The sequence below is a fragment of the Macaca fascicularis genome, chromosome 14 (genome assembly GCF_037993035.2).
Source record: "Macaca fascicularis isolate 582-1 chromosome 14, T2T-MFA8v1.1".
Lineage (NCBI taxonomy): Eukaryota > Metazoa > Chordata > Mammalia > Primates > Cercopithecidae > Macaca > Macaca fascicularis.
Window position 1 is genome coordinate 8,732,247 of NC_088388.1, and position 23,216 is coordinate 8,755,462.

General features: G+C 59.7%; 1 protein-coding gene across 11 annotated transcripts; it reads right to left on the reverse strand.

Annotated features, from left to right (window-relative positions):
• Positions 1 to 587: 587 nt before the first annotated feature.
• Positions 588 to 22,283, reverse strand: PCNX3 (pecanex 3). Of its 11 annotated transcripts, none has more exons than XM_005577258.5 (35): positions 21,583 to 22,283; positions 21,038 to 21,225; positions 20,704 to 20,803; positions 20,542 to 20,581; positions 20,345 to 20,440; positions 18,984 to 20,111; positions 18,394 to 18,517; positions 18,122 to 18,300; positions 17,625 to 17,715; positions 17,094 to 17,229; positions 15,689 to 15,810; positions 14,416 to 14,569; positions 14,099 to 14,131; positions 13,690 to 13,861; positions 13,475 to 13,585; positions 13,042 to 13,133; positions 12,775 to 12,884; positions 12,515 to 12,620; positions 12,306 to 12,398; positions 11,996 to 12,146; positions 11,001 to 11,145; positions 10,494 to 10,671; positions 9,379 to 9,487; positions 9,133 to 9,262; positions 8,666 to 8,724; positions 8,350 to 8,565; positions 7,483 to 7,736; positions 3,678 to 3,908; positions 3,393 to 3,496; positions 2,916 to 3,063; positions 2,586 to 2,816; positions 2,230 to 2,504; positions 1,726 to 1,859; positions 1,344 to 1,642; positions 588 to 1,267 (listed from the first exon to the last, which is right to left on the reverse strand). In XM_005577258.5, the coding sequence occupies exons 1-35, from the start codon at positions 21,733 to 21,735 to the stop codon at positions 1,067 to 1,069; spliced, it is 6,093 nt and encodes a 2,030-aa protein (XP_005577315.3). In that variant the 5' UTR covers positions 21,736 to 22,283; the 3' UTR covers positions 588 to 1,066. The 11 variants fall into 11 exon arrangements, with proteins under 11 accessions (XP_005577315.3, XP_045226499.2, XP_015289939.3 ...); XM_045370564.3 differs by having other exon boundaries at positions 15,689 to 15,849; positions 18,122 to 18,297; positions 18,394 to 18,514; positions 21,583 to 21,765; XM_015434453.4 differs by having other exon boundaries at positions 15,689 to 15,849; positions 18,394 to 18,514; positions 21,583 to 21,765.
• Positions 22,284 to 23,216: the final 933 nt, after the last annotated feature.

The window sequence follows — 23,216 nt, forward strand, 5'->3', positions numbered from 1 at the left end:
CGCAGCGGCGGGGATTTCAGGCCTGGCGGCAGTCAGCCCCGAGCAGTGCTGATTCTAAGGCTATTTCCTCGGCTAAGAAACCTGTGCCTGCCTTCCAGACCAACCGGGGGTAGCCCCACCTAGCGTCCAGTTCTCTGCCAGCATACAGCAGATGCTCAAGAGTCTGCCACTACTTTATGGAGCACTTGCTAAGCACTGGGCCCTGGGCAACTGTTCCACTAGTGCGCTCTCATTTATTCATAAAACACCTTAGACAGGTGTCATCTCTTTACGCCTTGGAGCAACTGAGGTCCAGAGAAAGGCTTTTGCCAAGGACAAGCCTGATAAATGTAGGAGCCACCAGACCTGGAAGTCTCTGACCATATGGTGGGAAATGGCAGACACTACCCTTCAGATGAAGGCTTGAAAAGGGAGCAGTCCTGCAGGGAAGAGGAGGACCCGGTTCTACCTGAACCCCACCTTGGTCTGCCCTTGATATCTACCAGACTTCAGCCCCACATCCTTCACCCTTCTGTGTGCTTGTCCATCCCAACGTGGCCACCCATACTATCATGTACCATTCCCAGGTAGAAAAAGAAACTGCCAACCAAAATCAAAAATAGTGTTATTAATTCTGATGTCTCCGAAGCACAAAAAAAAAAAAAAAAAAAAAAAAAAAAGAACCAAAAAAAAAAAAAAAATGGAAATAAAGAAACCACCCTTCCCACACTTCAGGCCCCAGGTCCAGGCCAAGGGGGCCACCCCTGCAGTCAGTGCAGGCCCAGGGGCTGAGATGGTCCTGACCACGGGCTCCAAGAGGGACCAGCCCATGGTTTGGCTCTTAGGGTCTGGCTGGGAGGCTGACTGCCTCCATCTGGGGAGCCCAGGCCCTGGACTGGGGATGAGAGAGATCAGGGGTCAAGGTCAGAGGTCTGGGTCATTCAGTTTTGGTACTCTGGCCAAGGCAGCCAGAGGTCAGGGTTCAGACATGGAGGCCAAAGCCACTCAGTTCTGTGGTCCAGCAGAGAGGCAGCAGAGCAGGTCCGTTACTGAGTCCTAGGAGGAGGTCCAGTGGGCGCCACGTAGCTCAGTACTGGTGTTCCAGCAGGGGCTGGGCAGCCGGGCTCTCACGCTCCTCGACAGGGGCAGGCCAGTCGCCCGGGGCACCCGTAGGTGTGCCACTCTCAGGGGCACTGCTGTCCAAGCAAGGAATGTCCTGGGCAGCTCTGGGGGGTGAGGCCTCAGTGCTGACATCCGGGCTGAGGCTGAGGCTGAGGTCTAGAGGCGCCTGGGGGAGGGGAGAGAGGTTGGCAGATGAGCAGGCCTTAGCCTTCTGCGACCCACCCCTCCCACAGGTGCCTTACCTGAGATTTGGGGGTACCTCCTTTGGGGCTACCTGAGGCTGGCTCCCCATCAGATCCTCCTAGCCCCTTCCGGCCCCCCAGGCTCCACTTCCCACTGGGGCCCTCAGAACTGAGGAGACCAGGACCAGGGGGCCGTGAGGTCCGGGGACCCTCTGTGGGGGTAGGCGATGCAGGGGGTGGTCCAGGGAGCCGAGGGGGAGGCCACTGCAGCAGAGGTGGGGGCCGCCCATCACCAGAGCCACTCAGGGAGGGCCGCGGCCCCCAGCCAGGGCCTGGTGGGAGGGGTTGGTCACCATTGCCTGTAGGAGACAGATAAGACAGCAGAGACCTCAGCTGGGCTGCACTTCTCACCCACGGGTTCAGCCCAGCCTCGCCTGCTCACCTGCCGTGTTCTCAGGCGTGGGGTGTGCCATGGGAGGGTTATTGCTGAGGGAGGTCAGGCCACCGCCCCCGCTACAGTCTGAATCATCCACGTTCCCGCCACTATTGCAGCCGGCACCACAGCCCTTGTGAAGCCTGGGGGTGGGGAGGTAGAAAAGGGATCAGGAGGGACATGGCTGAGGCCAGAGTCCTCACAAGCATGAATCTTCAGCCCCAGGACAAGCCATCTAATACCTCTGAGCCCCAGGATCCTCCCCTCTAAGAAGCTGCCACCTACTTTGCAGAGTCTTTTGAGGGCGCGTTGTCAACAGTGCTTGACGGCTAAAGGCCACTGTCAGCTCTGGGGGTAAGGTGACATCTAGGAGGGGCAGGTCAGCTCTGGGAGGGGGTCATCTCTCGGGATTCAAGCCCTGGCTCCAGCACGTCCTCCCTCTGAGACCCAGGAGGGACATACTGCACCTCAGCTTCCTCCCGTGCCACACGTCACCCCTTCCCGAGGCCTCACCTCTCCCAGCTGCGCAGGAGCCAGCGGGCAATGGCACCCAGGCTGATGGGGCCACCCCACAGCGCCCGTAGCTGGGGGTGGCTGCCAGCCAGCGAAGTGGTGAGAGGCGACACGTAGATGGGGTAGCCCAGCGGCTGGTCACAGGAGGAGTTGATCATGTTGCGAAGCGCCTGCTTGGCATTCTGGATGCTGCCACGCTCAGGGTTGCGGTTGCGCAGGAACACCAGCTCCTGCTGCTGCCCGGCCCACAGGCCGCGCACGCACTCCCGGTTCACCTGAGAGCCACATGCCAGGGTCAGGGGACTGGCCCAAGGGGTTTTGGGGGCAGGGCTTAGGGCAGGTGGGGCCGGCCCAACCTTGATGACTCGGAAGCTGAGGTGGCGCCGGTTGAGCATGATGATCTTGTACTCATCAGAGGCATCATCCAGGACGTGGCGCAGCGCCAGCAGGGAGGGCGTGTTGCTGAGGATGGCGCTGCGCCATGCCGGGTCACCCTCATGTGAGATGACCAGCCGCTCCTCGTTGGCCGCAATGGCATCGTATAGGGCTGCTGGCTCCTCATATTCATCTGGGGACGTGAAGTGGTCCTGGTAGGGAGGACAGGGGGACCGGGGTCAGTGGCCCCTGCCCTGGAGACAGGCTTCATTCCCCACCTGCCCGTGCTGCTGGGCACACCCCTCCCCCACCTGGTGAAGCTTGAGGGCCATGCGAACCCCAGGCGCCACAACGCGGTGAAGCAGGTCCATGTCGGCAAAGACCCACTCGTCGCGTGGGGAGGTGATGCGAAAATCCCCCTTGAACAGGGCGTGCAGGCCGTAGAGGAAGGGCTCCAGGCTAAGTGAGAGGAAGAACAGGGAGGGGAAAGAGAGGGGTGTCGAAGACCTAGGGGTAAGGCTTCAGAGTGATCCAAGCAGAGGCCTTTCCTCACGCTGGGCCTCAGTTTCCCCATCTTGACAGGCCAATCTCTGCCCATGTCTCTCACAGAGCACTGAGGAGCAGGCAAGGTCATGACCCGGAAGTGCCCTGCCCATGGGAGAAGAGGTACCCCAATAGGAAGGGCCACTGCAGTTTCTGTGGCCACTGCGGCCAGAGACCACAGGGCTCTTCGTGGAAGAGGTGGGGTGGGGACGGCAGTAGGCCCAGTGGGACACCCGAGCACTCACCTTGCAGACATGCTGTGAGAGGCTGTCCCCAGGGCCCGGCGGCCCAGCACACATAGGCCAAAACACAGCGTGACCAGCGGGGAGTTCCAATCCTGGTCCACGGGCTGTGGCATAAGGACCCCCGTCCCAGAGCCCAGCTCAGACCTGGGACAGGGAACTTGGAGTGGGGGCTGGGGCCCAGGCCAAGGGAGGCTCAGAGTGAGAGGAAACCAAATAGGGAGAAGGGAGGCAGGGAAGCCCAGGTCCCACAGCCCCAGGTGGCAGCCTCAGGTAGTGGAGCCTGACCTGGCTGCGCCGGGAGGCACAGTACTGGATCCACTCGAGGTGCACTGCGCAGAAGGAGGGCAGCGAGAGGCCAGACAGGCGGAGGTCATAGTCCTCATCCACACTCAGAGAGAAGGTGGGATCCGAGTCGGCATAGCCGGGCGCCCGCACAGGCCTCAGGGCTGCCGCGATGCCCTCGTGGCTGAGCCACGCCTCCAGCTTTGGTGAGCGGCTCACGTAGTAGATGATGCTCTGGGAGAGGAGGGGCAGGCGTCAGGCCGGGGTCCCAGCCCTGGCCACTGGAGAAGAAAGCATGGAGGTTCAGAGGCTCTTCCCCAAGACTGAGCTGAAGTCTGCTTTCTGAGATGCCCCGCTCCTAAAGCCGTCTCAGCTCTCAAGAGCAACTAGGCAAGTTGGCTCCTTCCCCTAAGCCAGGGAGGAGGAGCAACAAAGTCACCAGGAAGCACCCACTTACAGAGTGGTAAGTCCTGTGCTGGAGCCAGCACTCACAGGAAGCATCTGCCTGCCTCTGACCAGAATATGCCGTTTATATGAGAAATATGAGGCTCAGACAGATGGCAGCCCCTGAGAACAAGATCATCATGCTCAACCTTTACCACCTCAGCTTCCAAGTCATCAAGGTGGGAATGGCCCCACCTGCCCTGAACCCTGTCCCCCACCCGCCTCGGGCCGGCCTCGACCCTGGGCTGAGGCCCTCAGGTGAACCTTCAGTGCCGGTGCAGCCTGTGGGCGGGGCAACAGCAGGGGCTGGTGTTCCTGCACAAACAGAACCCCGAGCGAAGGAGCATCCAAACGTCACATGGGCAGGGTGCGGGGAGCAAAGCGGGCAGGACAGACTGAACTGCAATCTGAACACCAGACCTTCCCCATCATGACATTGTGGGATCCAGATCTCGGGGCCGGAAGGGCAGGCTGTAGTATTGGGCCTACCTCAGAGTGCCTGGGTCACAGATCCCTTTAGGCAGCTGAAGCATGACAGACATCAGGCCTCGCCTCAGAAAGAAGCCACGGGCACACCTGGTACCCAAAGCTGGGGGCTCCTGGACCTCTTGTTAAAAGGCCCTGTTGGTTATAAGCAGGGGTTTGGGCAAATGTGCAGGAGCTTTGAAAGGCAGGTAGCTGGCATGGCCAGGATGGATGGGCAGGTTAAGGCCGGCAGGGCAGCCAGTGAGGTGACAAAGATTCCATGTGCCACCCTGAGACGGAGATAATGGGGCAGGCCCTTTGCCAGGGCAGACCCGCTCCAGACTGACCTTCTTGCCCACAGCTTGCCTCTACAATCCAGCTTTTTACCAGAGCTGCTAAAAAGACCCAGAAAAGAAAAGCTTTGGCCAGGCAGGGTGGCTCACACCTGTAATCCCAGCACTTCGGGAGGCGGAGGTGGGAGGATCGCTTGAACCCAGGAGTTCAAGACCAGACTGGACAACATGGCAAAACCCCATCTCTACAAAAAATACAAACGTTAGCCAGACGTGGTGGTGCACGCCTGTAGTCCCAGCTACCTGGGAGGTTGAGATGGGAGGATTGCTTGAACGTGGGAGGTGGACATTGCAGTGAGCCCAGATGGCGCCACTGAACTCCACCCTGGACAACAGAATGAGACCTTGTTTCAACAAAAAAAAAAGAAAGAGAAAAGTTTCGAGTACCGGGGGAGGAGCTGGCCTGGCACATATCAGGTGCTCAGGTGCTTGGTTAACCTTCACCAGCGCCATCCTTTTCTCTGACACACTCACAGTCATCTCGGGAGGAAACTGAAGACGGGGGCAATACTAGCAGCGGCTCCGCCCGTGAGTGCTCACTGCAAGCTGGGCTCTGCCCAAGGTGCTTTCCGGGAAGCACTGCCCGGACTCCGTGCAGCCTCAAGCCATGGTGCCTTTTCCGACTCTTGTGGTCTTTCCCAGCTGCAGGAGCAGGTCTGAGAGCCCAGTGACTCCCACGAGAAGGGCAAAGCTAACAGGAGGGGCTCTGCCCCGACTGGCCAACCTCGAAGGCTGGAAAGGACCTATCCCTGCAGCTGTGACACTTCCCCAAATGCACCAAGCTCTCCAGCACACCCGCCTCTCCCCGCCCCATCCCCGGCAGCCCTGACTTGTCCTTCCAAGTTTCACCCTCAGTCCACATCCTCAGTGGAGCCACCCCAGGTCCTCCAAGCATTTCCCCCAGACTTAAATTCTGCCCAGCCTTTGAGGCAGCCTTAGATGTGGCAAGTCAGCTTCCCCATGGGACAAGAGACCTGGCCGGGCGCATCTCAACCTGCTGGCCCTGGCCTGGCAGGCACAGCGGGGCAACCTGGGCAAGGGCACCTCTCTCAAGATGGGACCGGAAGGTAGACTGGGCCATCACCTCTGGGTGACCTGGGACTGGGAATGTCCCTCTCTAGACACAGCCTCCTTCTTGATGAAAGGGGATTGGTCTCACAAATCCTTGCCTAGGAGTGGCTGGGAGGGCAGAAGGAATGACAAAGAAATGACAGCTCCTCTGATACGTGGTGTGGACAGGATGTCCTTTAGAGAAGGCCAGCCATCAGCGCGTGAAACTGCTGCAGAGAGAACCTAGGTGGCAGGTGGCAGGCTCACCTGGGCCCCAATAGGCCACCCCCCGAGCCCAACATAGGGAGTGCCAAGGCAGATCCTAAGAAGGCATGTGGGAGCCTGGACTGTGACCAGCAGGCGACCCCACTCCCAGTACCCTTATTCTGGGCACCACAAGCCTCAAATTTTCTTTTTTTCTTTTCTTTTTTTTTTTTTTTTTTAGACAGTCTTGCTCTGTCGCCCAGGCTGGAGTACAGTAGCACGATCTTGGCTCACTGCAACCTCTGCCTCCCAGGTTCAAGCAATTCTTCTGTCTCAGCCTCCTGAGTAGCTGAGATTACAGGCACCCACCATCACACACACCTAATTTTTTTGTATTTTTAGCAGAGATGGGGTTTCGCCACACTGGACAGGCTAGTCTCAAACTCTTGACCTCAAGAGATCCACCTGCCTCGGCCTCCCAAAGTGCTGAGATTACAGGCATGAGCCACCACGCCTGGGCAAGCCTCAACATTTCTGCCGTCTCAGAGAACTGCAATAACCCCCACTTCTCAAGGGGTAAGCTGAGGCACACAGGGAAGAAACATTCCAGGCTGATCAGAACCCCCATTCCAGGGCTCCTTATGCACCCCACATTGCCTCAGCAACTCCCACCATCCCCAAGAGGTAGCTCAAGATCCTCAGGCCTGGCTCAGAGCCCTCAGGCTGAGGCAGGAAAGCTCCGTGGCTCAGAGGGCTGGCCTGGGTTCAAAGCCTGGCTTGGCCACTTTCTTCAGATTCTGGAACCTCTGCAAGCCAACTTCCACATCTGTGAGACAGCAGGGCCCCTCTCAAAGAGTAGGGGGACTCTACCCAGCTCAGGAGAGATGTCCAGCATAGCGCCCACCCAAGGCAAATGCTACTGCTCAGGCAGCCGCTCCCACGACGATCATTAACGCGACAACTGCTAGCTCTACCACTGCTCTGTGCTGGGTGAGCTGGGGGCAGGGGGCAGGTGGTTTCAAAGGCTGGCCTCTGCAACTGCCCACCTGCCCCATACTCACTGCCCAAAGCAAGCCTTCCTTGCCTGGGAACCTATCAGAGCCATATGGGCATAGAAGCCCCTGTAACCTGAGGTCTGGCAATGGCACCTCAGGGGACACTTAAACTCTGAGGCCTTGGCTTCCCTTGGACAAAACAGGTTCCCAACAACCCAGAAAGGGGTACTGGGGTCTCTGGTCAGCGAGCGCTCACCAGCAGGGGCCCTGCTGCCCGGCCGCGCCTGCCCGCCATACCTTGACATAGTAGGTGATGAGGATCTTGCGGAGGTCGAAAACCTGCAGCATGGAGGCGGCGTTGTTGTCGCTGATGCTATAGCCCTCCAGCACGTACTTGCTGGCTGTCACCTCCCAGGCCAGCCAGCGCTGCCCGAAGGCGGCATTGAAGGACAGGACCCGTGGCAGGTGGCCGGGTTCGCAGCAGCAACAGCCCTCGTCCTCCTCCACACCCTCGGTGATGGCCTCCACCTCACGCTGCTGGCAGTAAGTGCCTGTGGGGGAGGGGTGTGCAGTCAGGAGCCGCAAGAACAATCCCTACCTGCCCCGTCCTGGGAGAGTGACCAACATGGCATCAGAGGCCTGTTGCCATTCCCCCCCGGACGCCAGGGGAGTCAACCTTATTGGATGTCAACATTCACAAAGGAGCGCCTGCCTGTCCCCTTCCAACTCCCAGCATCCAAGGGCAGGGCAGGAGGGAGCAGGGACACTGGGTCTGGCCCCTCTGCACTCTTCGGCCATTCAACACACGTCTTCCTGAGAGGAAGGAGCTGGCTCGCTCATGGCGCCCAATCCGTGGGCCAAGCCTGAGACCACAGAGCAGGCTGGGCATGAGAACTCAGACCTCCAGGCCCAGGCCCTTACTGCAGTGACCTGTAGAGCCACTGGGACCTAAAGCTGGGGCAGGCACAGGGCTTGGCCAAGAGACCCTGCCACCTCATTGCTCAGACTGGGAAACGCGGCCCAGGGAGGAGGAGTGCCTTGCCCAAGGCCACCTGCCAGCCTGGGCAGAGCTGGACTGGACCTCACTCGCATGTGCTATTGAACACAGCTCCCATGTCAGGCCTGAGCCGTGCCTGCCCACCCGAGCCTGGTCCTGCGGCTCACCCCGGAACTCAAGGCCACGCAGCTGGAAGGTGACGAGGCCATTGCCAACCTCGATGAGGTGCACCAGGGCGTTGAGGTAGTCGGAGGCCAGGACGAAGCAGTCGCCAGGGCCGTAGTTGCCCCAGCGGCCCAGCGCCAGGTCCCCACACAGCGTGTGCTGCAGTGAACGCGCCAGGTGCTCGTAGAAGATGGAGTTGAGGTTGTTGTCATCAGCGCCTAGGACCCAGGACAGGCAAACGGACAACGTGACAAGTTAGCGAGGCTCCCTCCCCAGGCAGGCCCTGCCCTAAAGCTCCTTGGATGGCTGGGTACACACCAGGGTTCCGGTCCAGCTGTGTGACCAGGCGCGTGTTGGAATGATCCACACGTTTAGTGCTGTTCAGAGAGAGAGCAACAAGGCGGTTGGCCAAGAAGGTGAAGACAGGGTGCACCCTGCTCATGCTCTCCCTGTGCCACAAGGCCAACGCCATCCAGGACAGCCCCGTTATGCAGGCAGATGAGGAGACTGAGGCTCAGGGACATGAAGGGACTCACGCAGGACACACAGCCAGGAAGCAGGGAGGCTGGGATCATCCCCAGACCCCACCATCCCCAAGCTGTGAGCCCGAGGCCTTAGCCTGGTGCAGGCTCTGCCCGCATCAGATCCACCACCTCAAGTGTCCCCACTGTGCCCAAGCCCTCCCATACCTGCTGTGGGCCCCTCTGTGGGTGGCCTCCAGCCTGGGCTCCACACCCCTCCCTTCCTGTCCTGCTGGGCGTGCTCCCGCCTCCTGTGAGACTCACTTGTAGTCACGCTCCCAGAACTTGAGGGGCCGCGCGTAGGACATGATGAAGACGGCGCTGCCCAGCAGCGGGTTGAGAGGTGTGGAGAAGAGCCCCGAGAGCAGGGCCTGGACGAACAGCATGGCCGAGTCTGAGCTACAGTCAAGGAGGCAGCGGGCAATAGGACCTCCCAGCCCCCCACCACCCCCCACTGTCCCCAGGCCACAGCCCTCCCTGCACAACCCCACCCAAACACAGGCCGGATGCGTGGCACGGCAAAGGGCTGGGCAAAGGCGTGGAAAGCCGAGCCCCAGGTGATCTGCCAGGGCGCGATGTAGGTCAGCACGAAACGCAGCTTGTACAGCAGGTCCCACAGCTGGCAGGGCCAACAGGGAGAAGAAAAAAGACATGCAGGGTCACTCATGGAAGCCCCTGGATGCCAGGCCCCATTCAGAGGCTTGGGTCATCCCACTGGGGCCAAGCTCAAGATCACTACCAGCCCTTGTGCTCTGGACATGGCTCAAGGCACCTGACACCATTAGCAACCCCTGCCTGAGCTCTAAGAGGGCAGTGGCCATTTAGTTCACACAAGTACCCTGTGAGCTTCTTATTCCTATTGCTGGCCCCATTTCACAGATGGGAAAGTTGAAGTTCAGAGAAGATACAGAAGGTAAATGACCTCCTCAGGTCATGCCACTAAGTCACTGGTGAGGCTGAAGCTGGACTATAGTACTGAAAGTCGAGGAGAGCCACAGGCCCTGCCCTCAGAGGGTACGCAGTGTGGATGCCCACCATCCTGGGCCAGGCCAGAAAACAAGAACAGAATGTTCACGTCAGGGAGAAAAAGGCTCAGGCCTGCCTTTTTCTCCAGTAGAGTACAGGAGGCCTTTGGCCTCCAGTACAGTGCAGGAGAATGGTCCTTAGTTCAAAGAGCCCCCCAAGCCCTGGCAATGTCACAGCCAGCAGAGCACCTGCACACGCCAAGGCACTAGGAGCTTCCGAAACTCAGCTCTGACTGCTCTGGATCCAGGGTGGCAAAGGGGTGCAGAACTCAGAGGTTTGCATCCAGAGGGTAAGGCCAGGTCCTGATTACCCTAACCATTTCTGAGGAGGTGGTCGTGGGGTCAGACAGGCCTGGGTTCACATCCTGGCTGCCCGCCAATTCTCTGAAAACCTGAGGCAAGTCCCTCAACCTCCTTCAGCCTCAGCTTCCTCTCTGTAGAGGGTGGAAGTAACCCCTTCCTTGAGAAGCTGCTGCAAAGGCCCATGGGGCTGATAGAGCGGTGGCCACAGGCCCTCAGGAAATTATCTTCCCACCCAGGCAGAAGTTGGCTCTGCTCCCATTGGGCAGCCTGGCGTCTGGGCCACAGCCACCAGCTCACCTTGCTGCAAAGCAGGGACATGAGGAAGTAGTCAAGCAGAAAGCCCTGGGAGAGGCGCGGGTAGTCGAAGTGGAAGAGCAGGACAGTGAAGGCCAACGTCAGGTACTGCTGCGGAGGGCAGCAGAAGGCTGAGCGCAGCAGCTTCAGCCCAGCCACGGTCATCAGCAGCGCCCGGCAGCTGTGGGTGAGGGGCAGGCATCAGGTGCTTGGTAGGGGACCAGGGGCAGTGGGTATAGGTGTCCCATCCCTTGCCTACTCTGGCCGGAGAGCAACCCGTGGCCTCTGCTCTGCTGGGTTGACCCCTGCTCTTTTGGACCCGTGACTCTTAGTCCCTTCTCTTCCAAAGGAAGTGGTGGGAACACATTTGCTTTTGAAGAGGCAACACTTCTCCTGCTTTAGCTTGCTGAGCAACCTTAGACGTGACTCATTTCCTCTTAGGCCTCAGTTTCCCCATGGATCAAAATGGAAAGTGGGTGATGGGATCGTTGAGGGTGGGGTGGTCCTCACTAGAGGCAGTACTTGTCCGGGTGGCTGACGACTGTGTGGGCATCCACCGTGAGGGCGTTGAGCACCACGGCTGGGTAGATGAGGTACTTCTCTACGCACTGCAGGCCAGCATACAGCTTCTCAAACCACATCACCTGGGCGGCACCTGTGTGCAGAGGCCAGGACTCAGTACCTGGCTTCCACACGCCCACCTTCCCTGTGGAAGTCCTTCCCTAGGAGGGCAGGCTGTGCTGTCCTGAGTCCTCAGAGACTCTGGGGGGAGGGCTGATCTGTGGCAGCTCAGAGAGCAACGAGCCTCAGCAGGGAAAGGGCTCCACATGCCACTTAGCACATCGAGGCTTGCTTTATGGTGGGTGCTCTGCCCTGCTTTGCTGTCTGCAAAAACAAGGCCAATGATGAAATCGCAAACGGCCACGTACAGCAGGCTGGCTAGGGCCTGATTGCACGGTGAGCCCGTGAGCTGGGCCCTTCTAAAGAGCAGATCCCTCGGTTCAGGCTGGTTATAGCCACAGACGGATGCTAGTCCGGGAGGCAGAATCTTCTGTCGTTTAAGAAAAACTCAAGAAACGTGGATCTTCACATCTCAGATCAAGATGCTAAAATACAGGCTCCAGGATTTTTTTTTAAATGTTACGCAGCCCAGTAAAAATGTGCTCCAGGCAGCTCTGGTCCATTGATGACCAGTGTTTAATTCTGGACAAGAGATCCCTTCAGGGCCTTGGGGTTCTAATTCTTCCATCTCCTCACAGACAGCAAGGAGGGCAGGACCAGGGCAACGCAGGCAAGGGAAGGGCACATCAGGGCACGGGGAGGAGAGTAGGTGGAGAGCGCAGCAGGGCAACACGGACAGAGAGGGCAGGGAGGGTGCAGAAAGGGTAGTGTGGGCAGTGAGTGCCCCCTGCTGGCACTCCTGAGCTGAGAGGACCACAGCTCTCACCAGCCAGGCTGCAGCCTGAACCACTGCCCGGGCCTGACCATCAGGGGCGGGAACTCACCACGCACTTCATACTGGCTGTACTCCAGCGGCTTCAGCACGGGCTGTGACAGGCAGAACCAGGGCAGCTGTTTGCGGAGTTGTGGCAGCAAGTAATGTGTGAAGAAGCCCACGGCCCCAGCCAGTGCGTACAACACGAAACCCAGCACCGACTGCAGGAGGGAGAGGCCAGAGGCTCAGCCGACGGGAGCAGACCAAGGGGCCACAGAGGGCCACCTGGCACAAGCCGGGGAGGGGCTGCCCAGGGTGCTCAGATCGAGCAGGCTCCCACCAAGACAGTGAGAGGCAGCAGCGGCCCATGCCACACAAACCTTCAGGGCAATAAAGACGGTGCTGGCACTGATGGCGAAGGTGAGCACGGCGATAACCACACACATCACCAGGTCGGAGTGCAAGACCTCACGCTGCAGGGCCAGGAGAGACACTCAGCTGCCCAGCAGCCCAGGTTGGACATGCCCCTCCCAGTACCCCCAGAACTTGTCACCACCTCCCCACAGAACCCCACCCCCCGCCCCCTCACCACTGACTGGCGCATCTTGTCCGGCAAGGGGTCCGGGGGCTCGGCCCGGGCTGTCTCCAAGCTGCGCTCCTCCAGCTCAGGGAAGAGCTTGCTCCGGATCAGAGACCTGGGGGTGAGGAAGAGTCAGGAGGAGGACGCCCCTTCTTCCCCGGCCCCAGTCACAGGCACATGCACAGACCACAAACCCCTACTGTGCAGACACAAACACACGACCCGGAGTACACACACCAGCGCGAGCACAGGCGCGTGCGGGAACCCACCAGAGCACGGTGGGGTCGCTGCTCTGCCGGCTCAGGTGGTAGGACAGCGCCACCAGGAGGCCACAGAAGACTGAGAAGAGGACAGGGACGTGCTGCTCTGGCCACGGAGTCTGGGGAGAGAATCCATGCTGCTGATCAGGGGAGGTGAGGTAAGCATGGAGTCCGGGCTGCCCCCATGTGAGAAGCCACTGCTGAGCCCAGTTCACAGCCCCGCCCCAACCATCCCTACGCACTGCAGCATGCCCCCACCTCGAAAGCCACCCCTACCTTGATGGCCCCAAGGCAGAAGCCGTAGAGCAGGGCAGCGGCCAGCAGGCTGCGGGAGAGGCTGAAGACGGCCGTGAGCGGGCTGGTGGCGGCTGTGCGGAAGGGAGAAGTACAGCCCAGCTCTCACCTGCAGGCACCCACCGCAACCCGAGCCCCACTTCCCTCAACTCCCAGAGGCTGGCCTCCCTGGAACGGCACCCCCAGTCCACTGCTCTCTGTTGCTCCAAGCCCCAAGGGGCCTTCAGAGCTTCCAAGATTCTCAGATTTAAACCACTTGCCTGGGGAGGGAAGGAGAGAGGAGAGGGCGGAAACCCTGAGTCTGCAGTACAGATGCGGAAGAAGGTTCCGCAAGGGTGGAGCCAAGGACCCAATCGGAGGGCCCTCCGGGGCCTCCGCACGGACCCCACCCCGGAGCCACCTGTGGGCATCATACCTGTGCCCCCGAAGCCGTGCATATCTATTTGCTCCAGCAGGTACATGAGGCAGGTGTTGACCTGGGGCAGGAGGCCCAGGAGGAAGACGAAGGGGAAGCACAGGGTGAACACTGGTAGGGAGGGGACACGAAGGCCCGGTCAGCCTGCTGGCTTCCCACGGCCCACCCTCGGGGACTCACTCTCCTGGGCCACCTCATCCCTGCCCCAGCCTCACCAGTGGCCACGTCTCGGGCACAGAAGAAGAAGGAGGCGGAGAAAAGCGTGAGGCCATAGAGGGAGACAGGTGGGAAGGGCTGAGCTGAGCCCAGGGCGTCCAGCAGCCAGATGAGCAGACAGCAGATGCAGAAGTAGACAGGCCGGCTGTACGCGATCACCCAGTTGTGGCCCTGAGGGGTCAGCGCATGAGGAGCTGGGTCTCCCCCACTGGCCACGCCTCTGGCACATGCACACACTCAAGGGCCCCAGGCCTGGCCCTGGGTCCAAGCTAGAGAGCCTGGCCAGGTGGGGGCGATGGAGGTGAGGGACGAGGGAGCCCCAGCCCTCCATGCCCTACCCTCCTCCCCACCTGGTCTCAGCCCCTCCCGGGGCCTCCTGGCCAGAGGCGCTGCTCCATGGGTACTCACGTGCATGGGGGACGCCGCATCAGGCTGGACGCTCTGGAAGAGACAGGGCTACGTTGGCAACTAGAGCCGATGCCCACGGGATGGTCAGAGGCCCCGGACCTGTTCAGCTCCACCACTAGGCAGTTATGAGTGACCACGTCAGGCCCCCGAACTGTCCTGGCCTCAGTTTTCTTGCTTGTAAAAGAGCTGGCCGGCTCTAGGGAATCTTAGGCAAATTATCTACCTTTTAGCTTATACCCCTTAAAACTGAAGTGGTGGGAAGGGCAATCTCGGGGAAAAGCTGGGTGCGGAAGGAAACACAGGGAGCCCAGCCTGACCTTCAGCAGGGAGTACTGGCAGGAGGCGATGACCAGGCAGAACTGGAAGACCCAGATGTCGGTGAAGAAGCCCTTGAGCAGCAGCAGGTAGCCCAGGAAGGCCACAAGGCTGCTCAGGCCCACGCCGAAGATGTTCTCCAGCACTCCCCGCGTCCTGCAGGGACAGCCAAGTCAGGGCATGCCCGCCCGGCCTCACCTTCCAGTGGGGCAGTGGGGGAGATGGACCTTGCCCTAAAGGCCCAGCTCTGGGACCCTGCCCATGCCAGACCCTTGTACTCTGACGACACAAACACCTATAACTTTGAGGATGCGGCCTGGCAGCACCTGTTCCAGAGACCATTGTATTGCTCTCTCCTTCCCAATCTTTGCCCACTCTGGACATCGAAGGCTGAGAGCTCAGGGTGCCATCACTCCCGGGATTCCCCCATCCCCAGCTGAGGCTGAGTTAACTGCACGCGGCTACATCGTGCATGCTATCTCGGGCGTGCAACGCTATGCACATGGGACCAGCACCCAGTCGCTGTATCTAGAGAAACCCAAATGGATGGGAAGCCACATGGGCTCTAGGCCCAAGTTCTCTACAATGGGCAAGTCATCTGACTTCTCTATCAGATTTTCCGGGACTCGGTGTCCCCTCTGAGAAATGGGAAAGGTGAGATAACTGGTTTGTGAGCTTTTCTAGGTTACAGCACTCGATTTTCAAATCAACAGAAGCTAATACAAAAAAGTGAATAGGACGGCTGGGAGTGGGGTCTCACGCCTGTAATCCCAGCACTTTGGGAGGCAGACGCAGGTGGATCACGAGGTCAGGAGATTGAGACCATCCTGGCTAACACTGTGAAACCCCACCTCTACTTTAAAAAAAAAAAAAAAAATTTAGCCAGGCGTGGTAGTGGGTGCCTGTAGTCCCAGCTACTTGGGAGGCTAAGGCAGGAGAATGGCGTGAACCCGGGAGGCGGAGCTTGCAGTGAGCCAAGGTCATGCCACTGCATTCCAGTCTGGGCAACAGAAAAAGACTCCGTCTCAAAAAAAGAGTTTTTTTTAGCAGGACTTTGGAATAGACAGATTTAATACAGCACCACCCACTTGGCCACCCCTCTACACCACAAATGAACCATAGGAACCACCACTACAGACTCCAGCCAACAACACGCCCTCAGCTTCCCCCAAGTCAGGCTCTCTGCTGCCTGCCTTCCTCCACAGGTAGAGAGTCTGGGGAGCCAAGGTCCAGGGGCTTTCCAAGAATTGGGGGCCAAGGCTGCAGCACACTCACCGGTCCAGCAGAGCCAGCAGGGCAAGCCGCTCGTAGCGCACAGAGGTCCAGCGGCCAGGGAGAAGCCAGTACTTATAGCTATGCTGGGCCCGGGGTGGCGCTTCCTCCATCAGTGTCTGCTCCTGGGATTCGTGCAGGGAGTCCTGGTCCAGCAGGTCAAACTGCAGTCCCCACAGCCGCGGCCGTCAGCCCCGCCACCCCACACACCGTCTACTGTTACCCCCCTTCAGCACACCAGCCTGGCTGACCATTTCCATCAGCACATAAAGGCCCCCATCTAGCGGCCCCAGACTCCACCCGAACCCTTCATCCCAAAGGGCTCCTCCTCTCTCCAGCTTTCCAGGATGTGGCCCGATGGCTGCAGGGGCTGCCTAGAGTCACCAGTTCCCATGCCTGTCTTCCCCAGTCAGGCAGACTCTCCCACCTCTTCTGAAGCTCAAGGAAACCCACTTGTCCTTTGGGACCTGGCACAAATGCTACCCTCCTCCCAGACAGGGCCTGTCACTGTCACTCTGACTACCCCATCCAAGAGTGCATACAGAGCTCAGCCTTGAGGACAGGCCTAGGTGCCAACGCCAGCCCTGAGGCCCTGGGCACATGACTTGACCTTTCTCATTTGTTGTATCCTTCACTCAATAAGCACTTGTGGGGCCCCAGCTATGGGCCCGGCCCTGCACTGGGCTCCAAGGATAAAACAGAGAGCCAGAGGCGCACAGCCCTTCCCTCTGGAGGCGGCCGCCGGCCACGATTCCACTTGACATGGTTACGAGGAAGAAATGAACCAGAGGGAACAGATGGGAGCTTCTGCGGGCTGCTCAACCTATCTGTGGCCTTGAGGGTCAGGTGCCGGGTGCGCTTTCATAATCATTTCTTAAACTCTGAGACGGTGTTTTATGCATTTTTAGCACTTCTGGTGTTCATAGATTAAGCACATAAATTTACTGTCCAAATTGTGATGTTCTTAAGAGCAACAGAGAACACTGTTTATGACTATACTGAGACAAGAAACGTTAACAGAGAGCACTCCAGCATCCACATGTGCACAGTGTACGCAGGGCAGCAGAGTCGCCACGGGGTCCCTGTTTGCCAACAAAACACCGCCACTTCCACAAGTATCATCATTAACACCCATAGCCCCTGTTTACTGTGGGCCCCTCCAGAGTTAGGAATATACTCCAGAAGTATTCATAGAATAAACAAATAATTGACTTCTCTAGCTATTCAGACTCAGAGCCTCTGCCAGCATCAAAGGTCAGGACAGATAGAGTAGGGTCCCTGGAGCCCTCACTCAGCACAGCCCATTCCTCCTGGGGCACCTGGGCAAGCTCTCTATACAGGCCAGACTCAGTGATCTGCCCACCCCATCATGCCCCACTGGCACGGCCCTTCCCCGGCCGCTCCTCACCTCCGGGATCTCCAGGGGCACCCGGCGCACCTGCATGCCCTGCAGAACCACAGGCCTCGGCTGCAGCAGGTTCAGGCCGCCTGTGGCCTCAGGGACATCAGCTGAGTGGAAGCTGGAGGAATGTGAGTGTCGGTCCCTGTGAGAACAGCAGCCATCAGGATCCCATGATAGGCAAGCCCTGGGGCTGGGTGGGGTCAAAGTCAAGGCCAGGCACGTGGGGCAGTCTGTGCCAAGACCAACCAGGACCCAAGGGACAAAAGTGCTGGGGTCAGGTGGCAGAAGTGCCTCCCTCCCAGGCCCTGGCCCGAGTGTTGAGGCTGTGCCCTGAGCTTCCTAGAAACTTCCTGCCTGGAGTGTCATGGAGCCAGGGACCCGAGGAGGTCTGTCCTTTGCTGCTCCCCATCCTCCCCCTGCAGGTCTGAGCTGCCTCTGCCAACCCAGCAGGAAGAGAGCTAACTCCAGGCTCAGGGAACTGCCCAGAGATGCAGGCCACCAAGACAATGGCCTGGGAGGCCAGGCTTGGGAACTCACCAGACTCCATTAGCTGCCTGCTCCCCTTGCTGCCCTACAGGGTTCTCGTAGCCGCCTCCAGCCAAACCAAAGGTGTAGGAACGCCGCACACCTGGGGCAGGGTATGGGAGATGATGCAGCGTGGCAGAGACAGGAGCACCAAGGCCCGGCTCATGTGGGCACCAGACCCATCAAATGAGGCAGAACCCTATGCTGTGTCCTCTGAGCGGGCAGCCCAGCCTCTGGACAGGAAAGGGCCTACAGGTCAAGAGCCTGGGCGCAGCAATCACCTGCCCTGGCCTTAGATCTCCCCTGTACTGCAGGCTGAGCCTCCATTTCCTCATCATCAGAGAAAAAGATGACAGAGACACCGTGCCTCAGAGAGACTGCAAGGATGATGTCTGGCAGAATTAGCAGAGTACCTGCCACAGGGCTGAGGAAGCACCACTGCTGGGAGGACTCAGGTTGTTGGGGGAAGGCGGGGAGGCACCGGGCCAACGGGCTTGGGGAAGGCTCACCGCTCTCATCGTAGAAATAGTGCACAGCACCCTCAGAGGTGTCATCAAAGGTGCAGGCCTCATGCACATTGGCACCGGCCCGGGTGAGCAACAGTGAAGAGGCGAAATGCAGCGCAGAGGGCAGCGTCAGCGCCCGGGAATGAGAGGCAGCCCGGCCCCGCTGAGCCTCCTGCAGGCTGCTGGAGAGGGTCAGCCCCAGGTCAGCGCCAGTTAGAGCTCGTGGGCCCTCCCCGGCCCCTGGTGCCCCTCGGCCCAGCCGGCAGGGTGCTCACCTGGGAGGCGAGCCCATGACAGAGGCTGGAGGGGTGGGGTTGCTGCCTGCATTGTGGCGTCTCCGAATGGCCTGGGTCCGCCTCACACTGCTTGAGCGGTCCCGCCTGCCAGTCTCCTCAGCTGCTGCCCAGAGAGAGGTCCCCAAGCGTAAGTGACAGATGCTCAGACAGGGCTGGGGGAGTAAGGCTGGAGATGGTGCTCCACCAGGAAGCTAAAAGCCTGGTACAACCACGCCCCAGCTCTGGGGCCCAGCCAGGTCACATAGCCCCTTGCTCAGTTTCCTTACTTGCAAACAAGGATGACACTGATCTGCCCTGCCCCACCCCACTGGTGCTGGGAGGATGAGTGTGGATGATGAGAGACCTCAGGGGACAAAGACTCAGGTGCTAACCAAGGATGCGAAGGCAGGTGGCTGAACCCATGTCTACGAGATTTGGCAGACAATGTCAATCATCACCAGGCCCACATCCATCTGCTGCCTACGACAGAGGCTGAGCTGACACTGACCAGGTCCGCTCTTACCTGCCCTTTGCCCAAACCCAAGCCCGTAACTCACGTCCCCCAGCCCGCCTCTAGAGCCAGTACTCACCTCCCCCAACAGCACCTTCCTCCTGCAGCTCCCCCCGCCAGCCGGGCTGGTTGGCAGCAGGTCCCCTTCGGGCCTCAGCAGGCAGCACAGCAGGCTCACCAGCAGCCTGCTCCACCCCAACCTGGGCCTCCAGCTCGGCCTTGGAGCCAGCCAGTGGGGGCCTCAGAACATCACCCCCAGCCCCATCCATGCTCAGCACTCGGGCATGTGTTTTAGCGCTGGCGGTACTAGGCGTCCGCTGGGTCCCATATGGCCGCTTGGGGGGCACAGCAGTTCCCTCCTCAGCCCCATGGGGGGCCCTCCGCTTCCGGGGTCCCCCTGCTGCACCCCGGGAGCTCTCAGGGGAGTAGCAGGAAGTAGAAGAGGAGCTGTCAGTACTGTAGCGGCGCTGCGATCGGAGACTGGAGGCCGGACTCAGTTCACTGCCCTCGCTGGTGTCTTCATCCTCAAAGAAGGCCCCACCTTCAAGCAGGGGCCGTCGAGGGGCACGGCCAGGTGGAGAGTGTCTTCGCAGGGGTGGCTGCTGTTTGCTAGGCCGTAGCAGGGCCAAGTCCTTGGGCCGCACAACCAGGAGCGGCTCAGCCAGGCCCGGTGGTGTCCCTGCTCCAATGACCGTGTCAAAGGAACGCAGCGTGTCATCTGAGGGGACTCCGGCGTCTGGCGAGGCGGGCAGCTCAGCCTCAGAGGGTGGGTCTGTGTCGCTGCCCTCAGGGGCTGGCCCCCCTGGGGGGCTGTCCAGATGGGTGGAGTTGGTCTTCTCACTCTTGAAGCTGCTCAATGTCTCCCTATCAGTGCCGCTGAAGCAAGAGTCTGAGGAGCCCGCTTTCTGGGGCGTGGGCTCCCCTGAGCCCCGCCGGTCAAGGGGCTGATAGCCACCTGCCCCCCTGCGTTGCTCCCGTCGACTGCTGGTCCTCACCAGGGCCCGGTCAGGCCGGGTCAGGGTCAGGAAGCTCTTGCTCAGCTCCTGGCTGAGGCTCCCCTTCAGGAGGGGGCTCATGGGAGTGTCAGCCATGCTGCTCCCACTCCAGGGCGCTCCATCTCCAGCCAGAGGAGAAGGCTCTGAAGAGTCTGTACTGGGAAGAGAGGGATCTGGGACAGCCCCTGGAGGCGTCTGGGGAAGGTCTCCAACTGCCAGAAGAACGGGAGACAGAAAATGAGAAAAAGGGTTTTCTGCAAAAGGAACTGGTGGTAAGGGGGCTCTTATGCCCTGTACTTTTCCTGAGAGCCCAGCCACAGCAGCACACTGGGGAGGTCCCACAGAGGAATACAGAGGAGACCCAGGATGGAGCCAAAGTTGAGGGGATTCAATGACAAAACAGCTGGTCTAGCCCACAAGCCTCAGCCCCATAAGGCCCACGCACTCAGTTTCTCCTGCGAGCTGAGCTTCAGCATCTCTCGGTCGGCAGAGGTCACGATCACATTGTTGCTGCCCTGCTCCCGCACCAGCTCCTTGATGTCTGCAACCACGGCCCCAGAGGTGTCAGCAGGACCCCCTGGCACAGCATGCCAGCCCCTGTTCCACAGCACTATGCTCCAACCCTAAAGAGCAGCCACCTACCTCTCAGGGGCCCAGAGTCCTCCATTCGGGGCAGCAGCTCCTGAGTAGACAGAGAGAGGCGTGAAGGAGCAAACAAGGCAAGAAGTAGGCTCAGGACGCACCCACAGTAGGGACTGGCTCGCGGAGGAACAGCAGGACAAGCTGAAGTCCAGGCCCACTCACCGAGACCTGGTTGAAGCCAAACACAGAGTGCTGGGAGCTGCAGCGCACTGGGGGTGTGGAACTGACTTTCCGGAACACTGTCATCTCCACTCCGGGGTCCCTGGCAGTGAAAAAGAACAGCAGCTTTGAGCTAACCTCTCCTCTGTGTATGCTACTTCCATCTTTGTCACTGCTTCTTCTTCAGAAGTCACTTTACAATTCCTAGGCTAACACAAGACAAGTGTTCACATTCACTCAGAGAGCCAATGTTCCCTAAGTCCCTACTCCACCCTGCAAGGTTCAGGCCCAGGCACCAAAACCCCTCAATCCCCAGCACAGTCCCTACCCCACCCACCTGGGCGGATTGCTGTCCCCCTGGGCAGGCTCTTCCTCCAGCTCCCCCATGGTAGAGCTGCGCTTCTCCACGATCTCGCCCTGGTCAAACATGGCATGCAGCCGATAGTTGACGGTCTTGATGGCAGCAAAGATGACAGCCACCACGAGGCAGTACACGCCGGCCACCATCAAGCTGGGAGGCAGGACCTGAAGATGAAAGTAAACCAGGTCTCTTTTCACAAAGCCTTGCCACTACAGGACGTAGCTGCCATCGTTGTCATAGCTAGGATTCACAGACTCACTAGAAAACTTCATCACCTCTGCACACAACCACTACACAGCCCTTGGCAACGAGCTCTGTCTTCTGTTTAGCTGGATAAGATTAAGTGTGGGGTTCAAGGTCACTCGATCCAAGAAAGGTAGACTTTGGCCTCTTCCACGCAGACCCAAACTCTGCAGTGATTCCTCTCTCTCCACGTCCCAGAGCCCAGGGCACGGCCCCGAATCCCTGCCAGGCTGCCCTCCCTCTCCCGGCTGGAGTTACAGGTGGCCGTGGCGTCTCACCATGTACAGCAAGAAGGGAAAGATGAGCAGGAAGATCCAGACATAGAGGTGGAAGCAGTTGGAGAAGGTGCTCTGGTGCGGGTCGAAGAACCAACCGCCGGTGAGCGAGGCCCACACCCCCTGGCGCAGGATCTGCAACACCTGCGACCCCATGGCCCCGCCGCTGCTGCGCGCGCCCCACTCCCGGGACCCTCATGGGGGCGGCCCCTGGCCCATGCCCCGTCTGGCGCCTGAGGGCCCCGGGGCCCGGCCTCACGCTCACGCCATGGCCTCCCCCAGCGGGGGAGGGGGGCTCGGCCGCGCGAGGGTGCGGGCAGGGGGCGGGGCCGACCGGGACAGTCAGCGGTGCAAGGCCCAGACGCGGGGGTGGGGCTGCATCAGGGGCGGGGTCCGCGTCCCCACTCGTGGCCCAGAATTGCTCCGAGGGGCCGAGCCGTCAGGCAGGCGCGGGGCACGGGCCGGGCACCCGTCGGCGGCATCCAGAGGTGGGCGTGGGGTGGATGCTCCCGGGGTGCAGGCGACAGCTCTCTAGTCTCCGGACCAGGGAGAACCCCAGGATCTGGGGTCCACTTCCGGGGTCGCAGGTCACTCGCTTGGGGCTCCGCGCTCGCCCGGCTTCTGCCGGTGCCGGCCTAAGGAGGAGGCCGGAAGAAGGAGCCGCGAGCCGCCAGCCTGCAGTGGCGCATGCGCCCAACGGTTCCAATTGAGACCCGGAAAAGGAAAACTTGACGGCATGAATGCGCAAGCGCAGAGAGGTGGTGGCGCGGTAGGACGCGAGGGGTGCCATTTGGGCGTGCGCAGAGTCCAGAACTAAAGCAAGTACATGCGTAAAAGCGTTTGGGCGCATGCGTACACCCAGGCGTCGCCAACCCAGGGTAGACGACTGGGCGGAACCAAAGAGACAGTTGAGTAGCCATTGGGTAACGGCAAAGTAATTGGCGCACAGCTCTTCCAATGAGTTACAGGAGACGGGGAAAAGATGGAGGCGTGGAATCCCCTAGTTGCAGCGAGTGTTCTGCACTACCGAAGCACGCCCCTCTCGGTCCGCCCCCTTTAATGCTGGACCTCCTACGTCCTGATCGTTTCTCGTCTCCCAGCGGCGTCTACTTCCGGGTCAGAGCTCAGACCTAGGGTGTAGAGAACAACCTTCCGGAACAGGCAGGAATAGTCGAAAAAGGATAGCGTCGTCTTTCTTAAAGTGACAGGCTTAAAGCAATTGGGGCAGCCCTATCCAGAGGTTCTGAGGGCGACTCAGCTATTCTGAATCCAATCGTGGGCAAAGTTCTGGACAAGTCTCAGGATTCTGCCAATGGGGAAGGGATATGAAGAAGCGGATTGTTTCCCAGGTGAGGAGAAGAGCAGAACCTTAGACAATCCACTCCAAGAGCTTGAGGTGCAGCCAGTTCCGTCTGTCCTCCAGTCTTCCCCACCCCATCCCACTAGCTCTGCGAGGCAGAGCTTTCTTGTACTCATATCATATATGAAAAGAATGGCCGGGCGCGGTGGCTCACGCCTGTAATCCCAGCACTTTGGGAGGTCGAGGCGGGCGGATCACGAGGTCAGGGGTTTGAGACCAGCATGGTCAACGTGGTGAAACCCATCTCTACCAAAAATACAAAAATTAGCCGGCCGTG

Bases quoted from the DNA above. Each gene is read 5' to 3' on its own strand.
- PCNX3 (XM_015434452.4), bottom strand. From the start codon at position 21,735: ATGGGGTCGCAGGTGTTGCAGATCCTGCGCCAGGGGGTGTGGGCCTCG. The intron at 13,134-13,474 runs GTATGATGCCCA...CCTTCCGCACAG, and splicing joins GCACGGCTTCGGGGGCACAG to CCGCCACCAGCCCGCTCACG. The intron at 1,643-1,725 runs GTGAGCAGGCGA...TGTCTCCTACAG, and splicing joins CACGCCTGAGAACACGGCAG to GCAATGGTGACCAACCCCTC.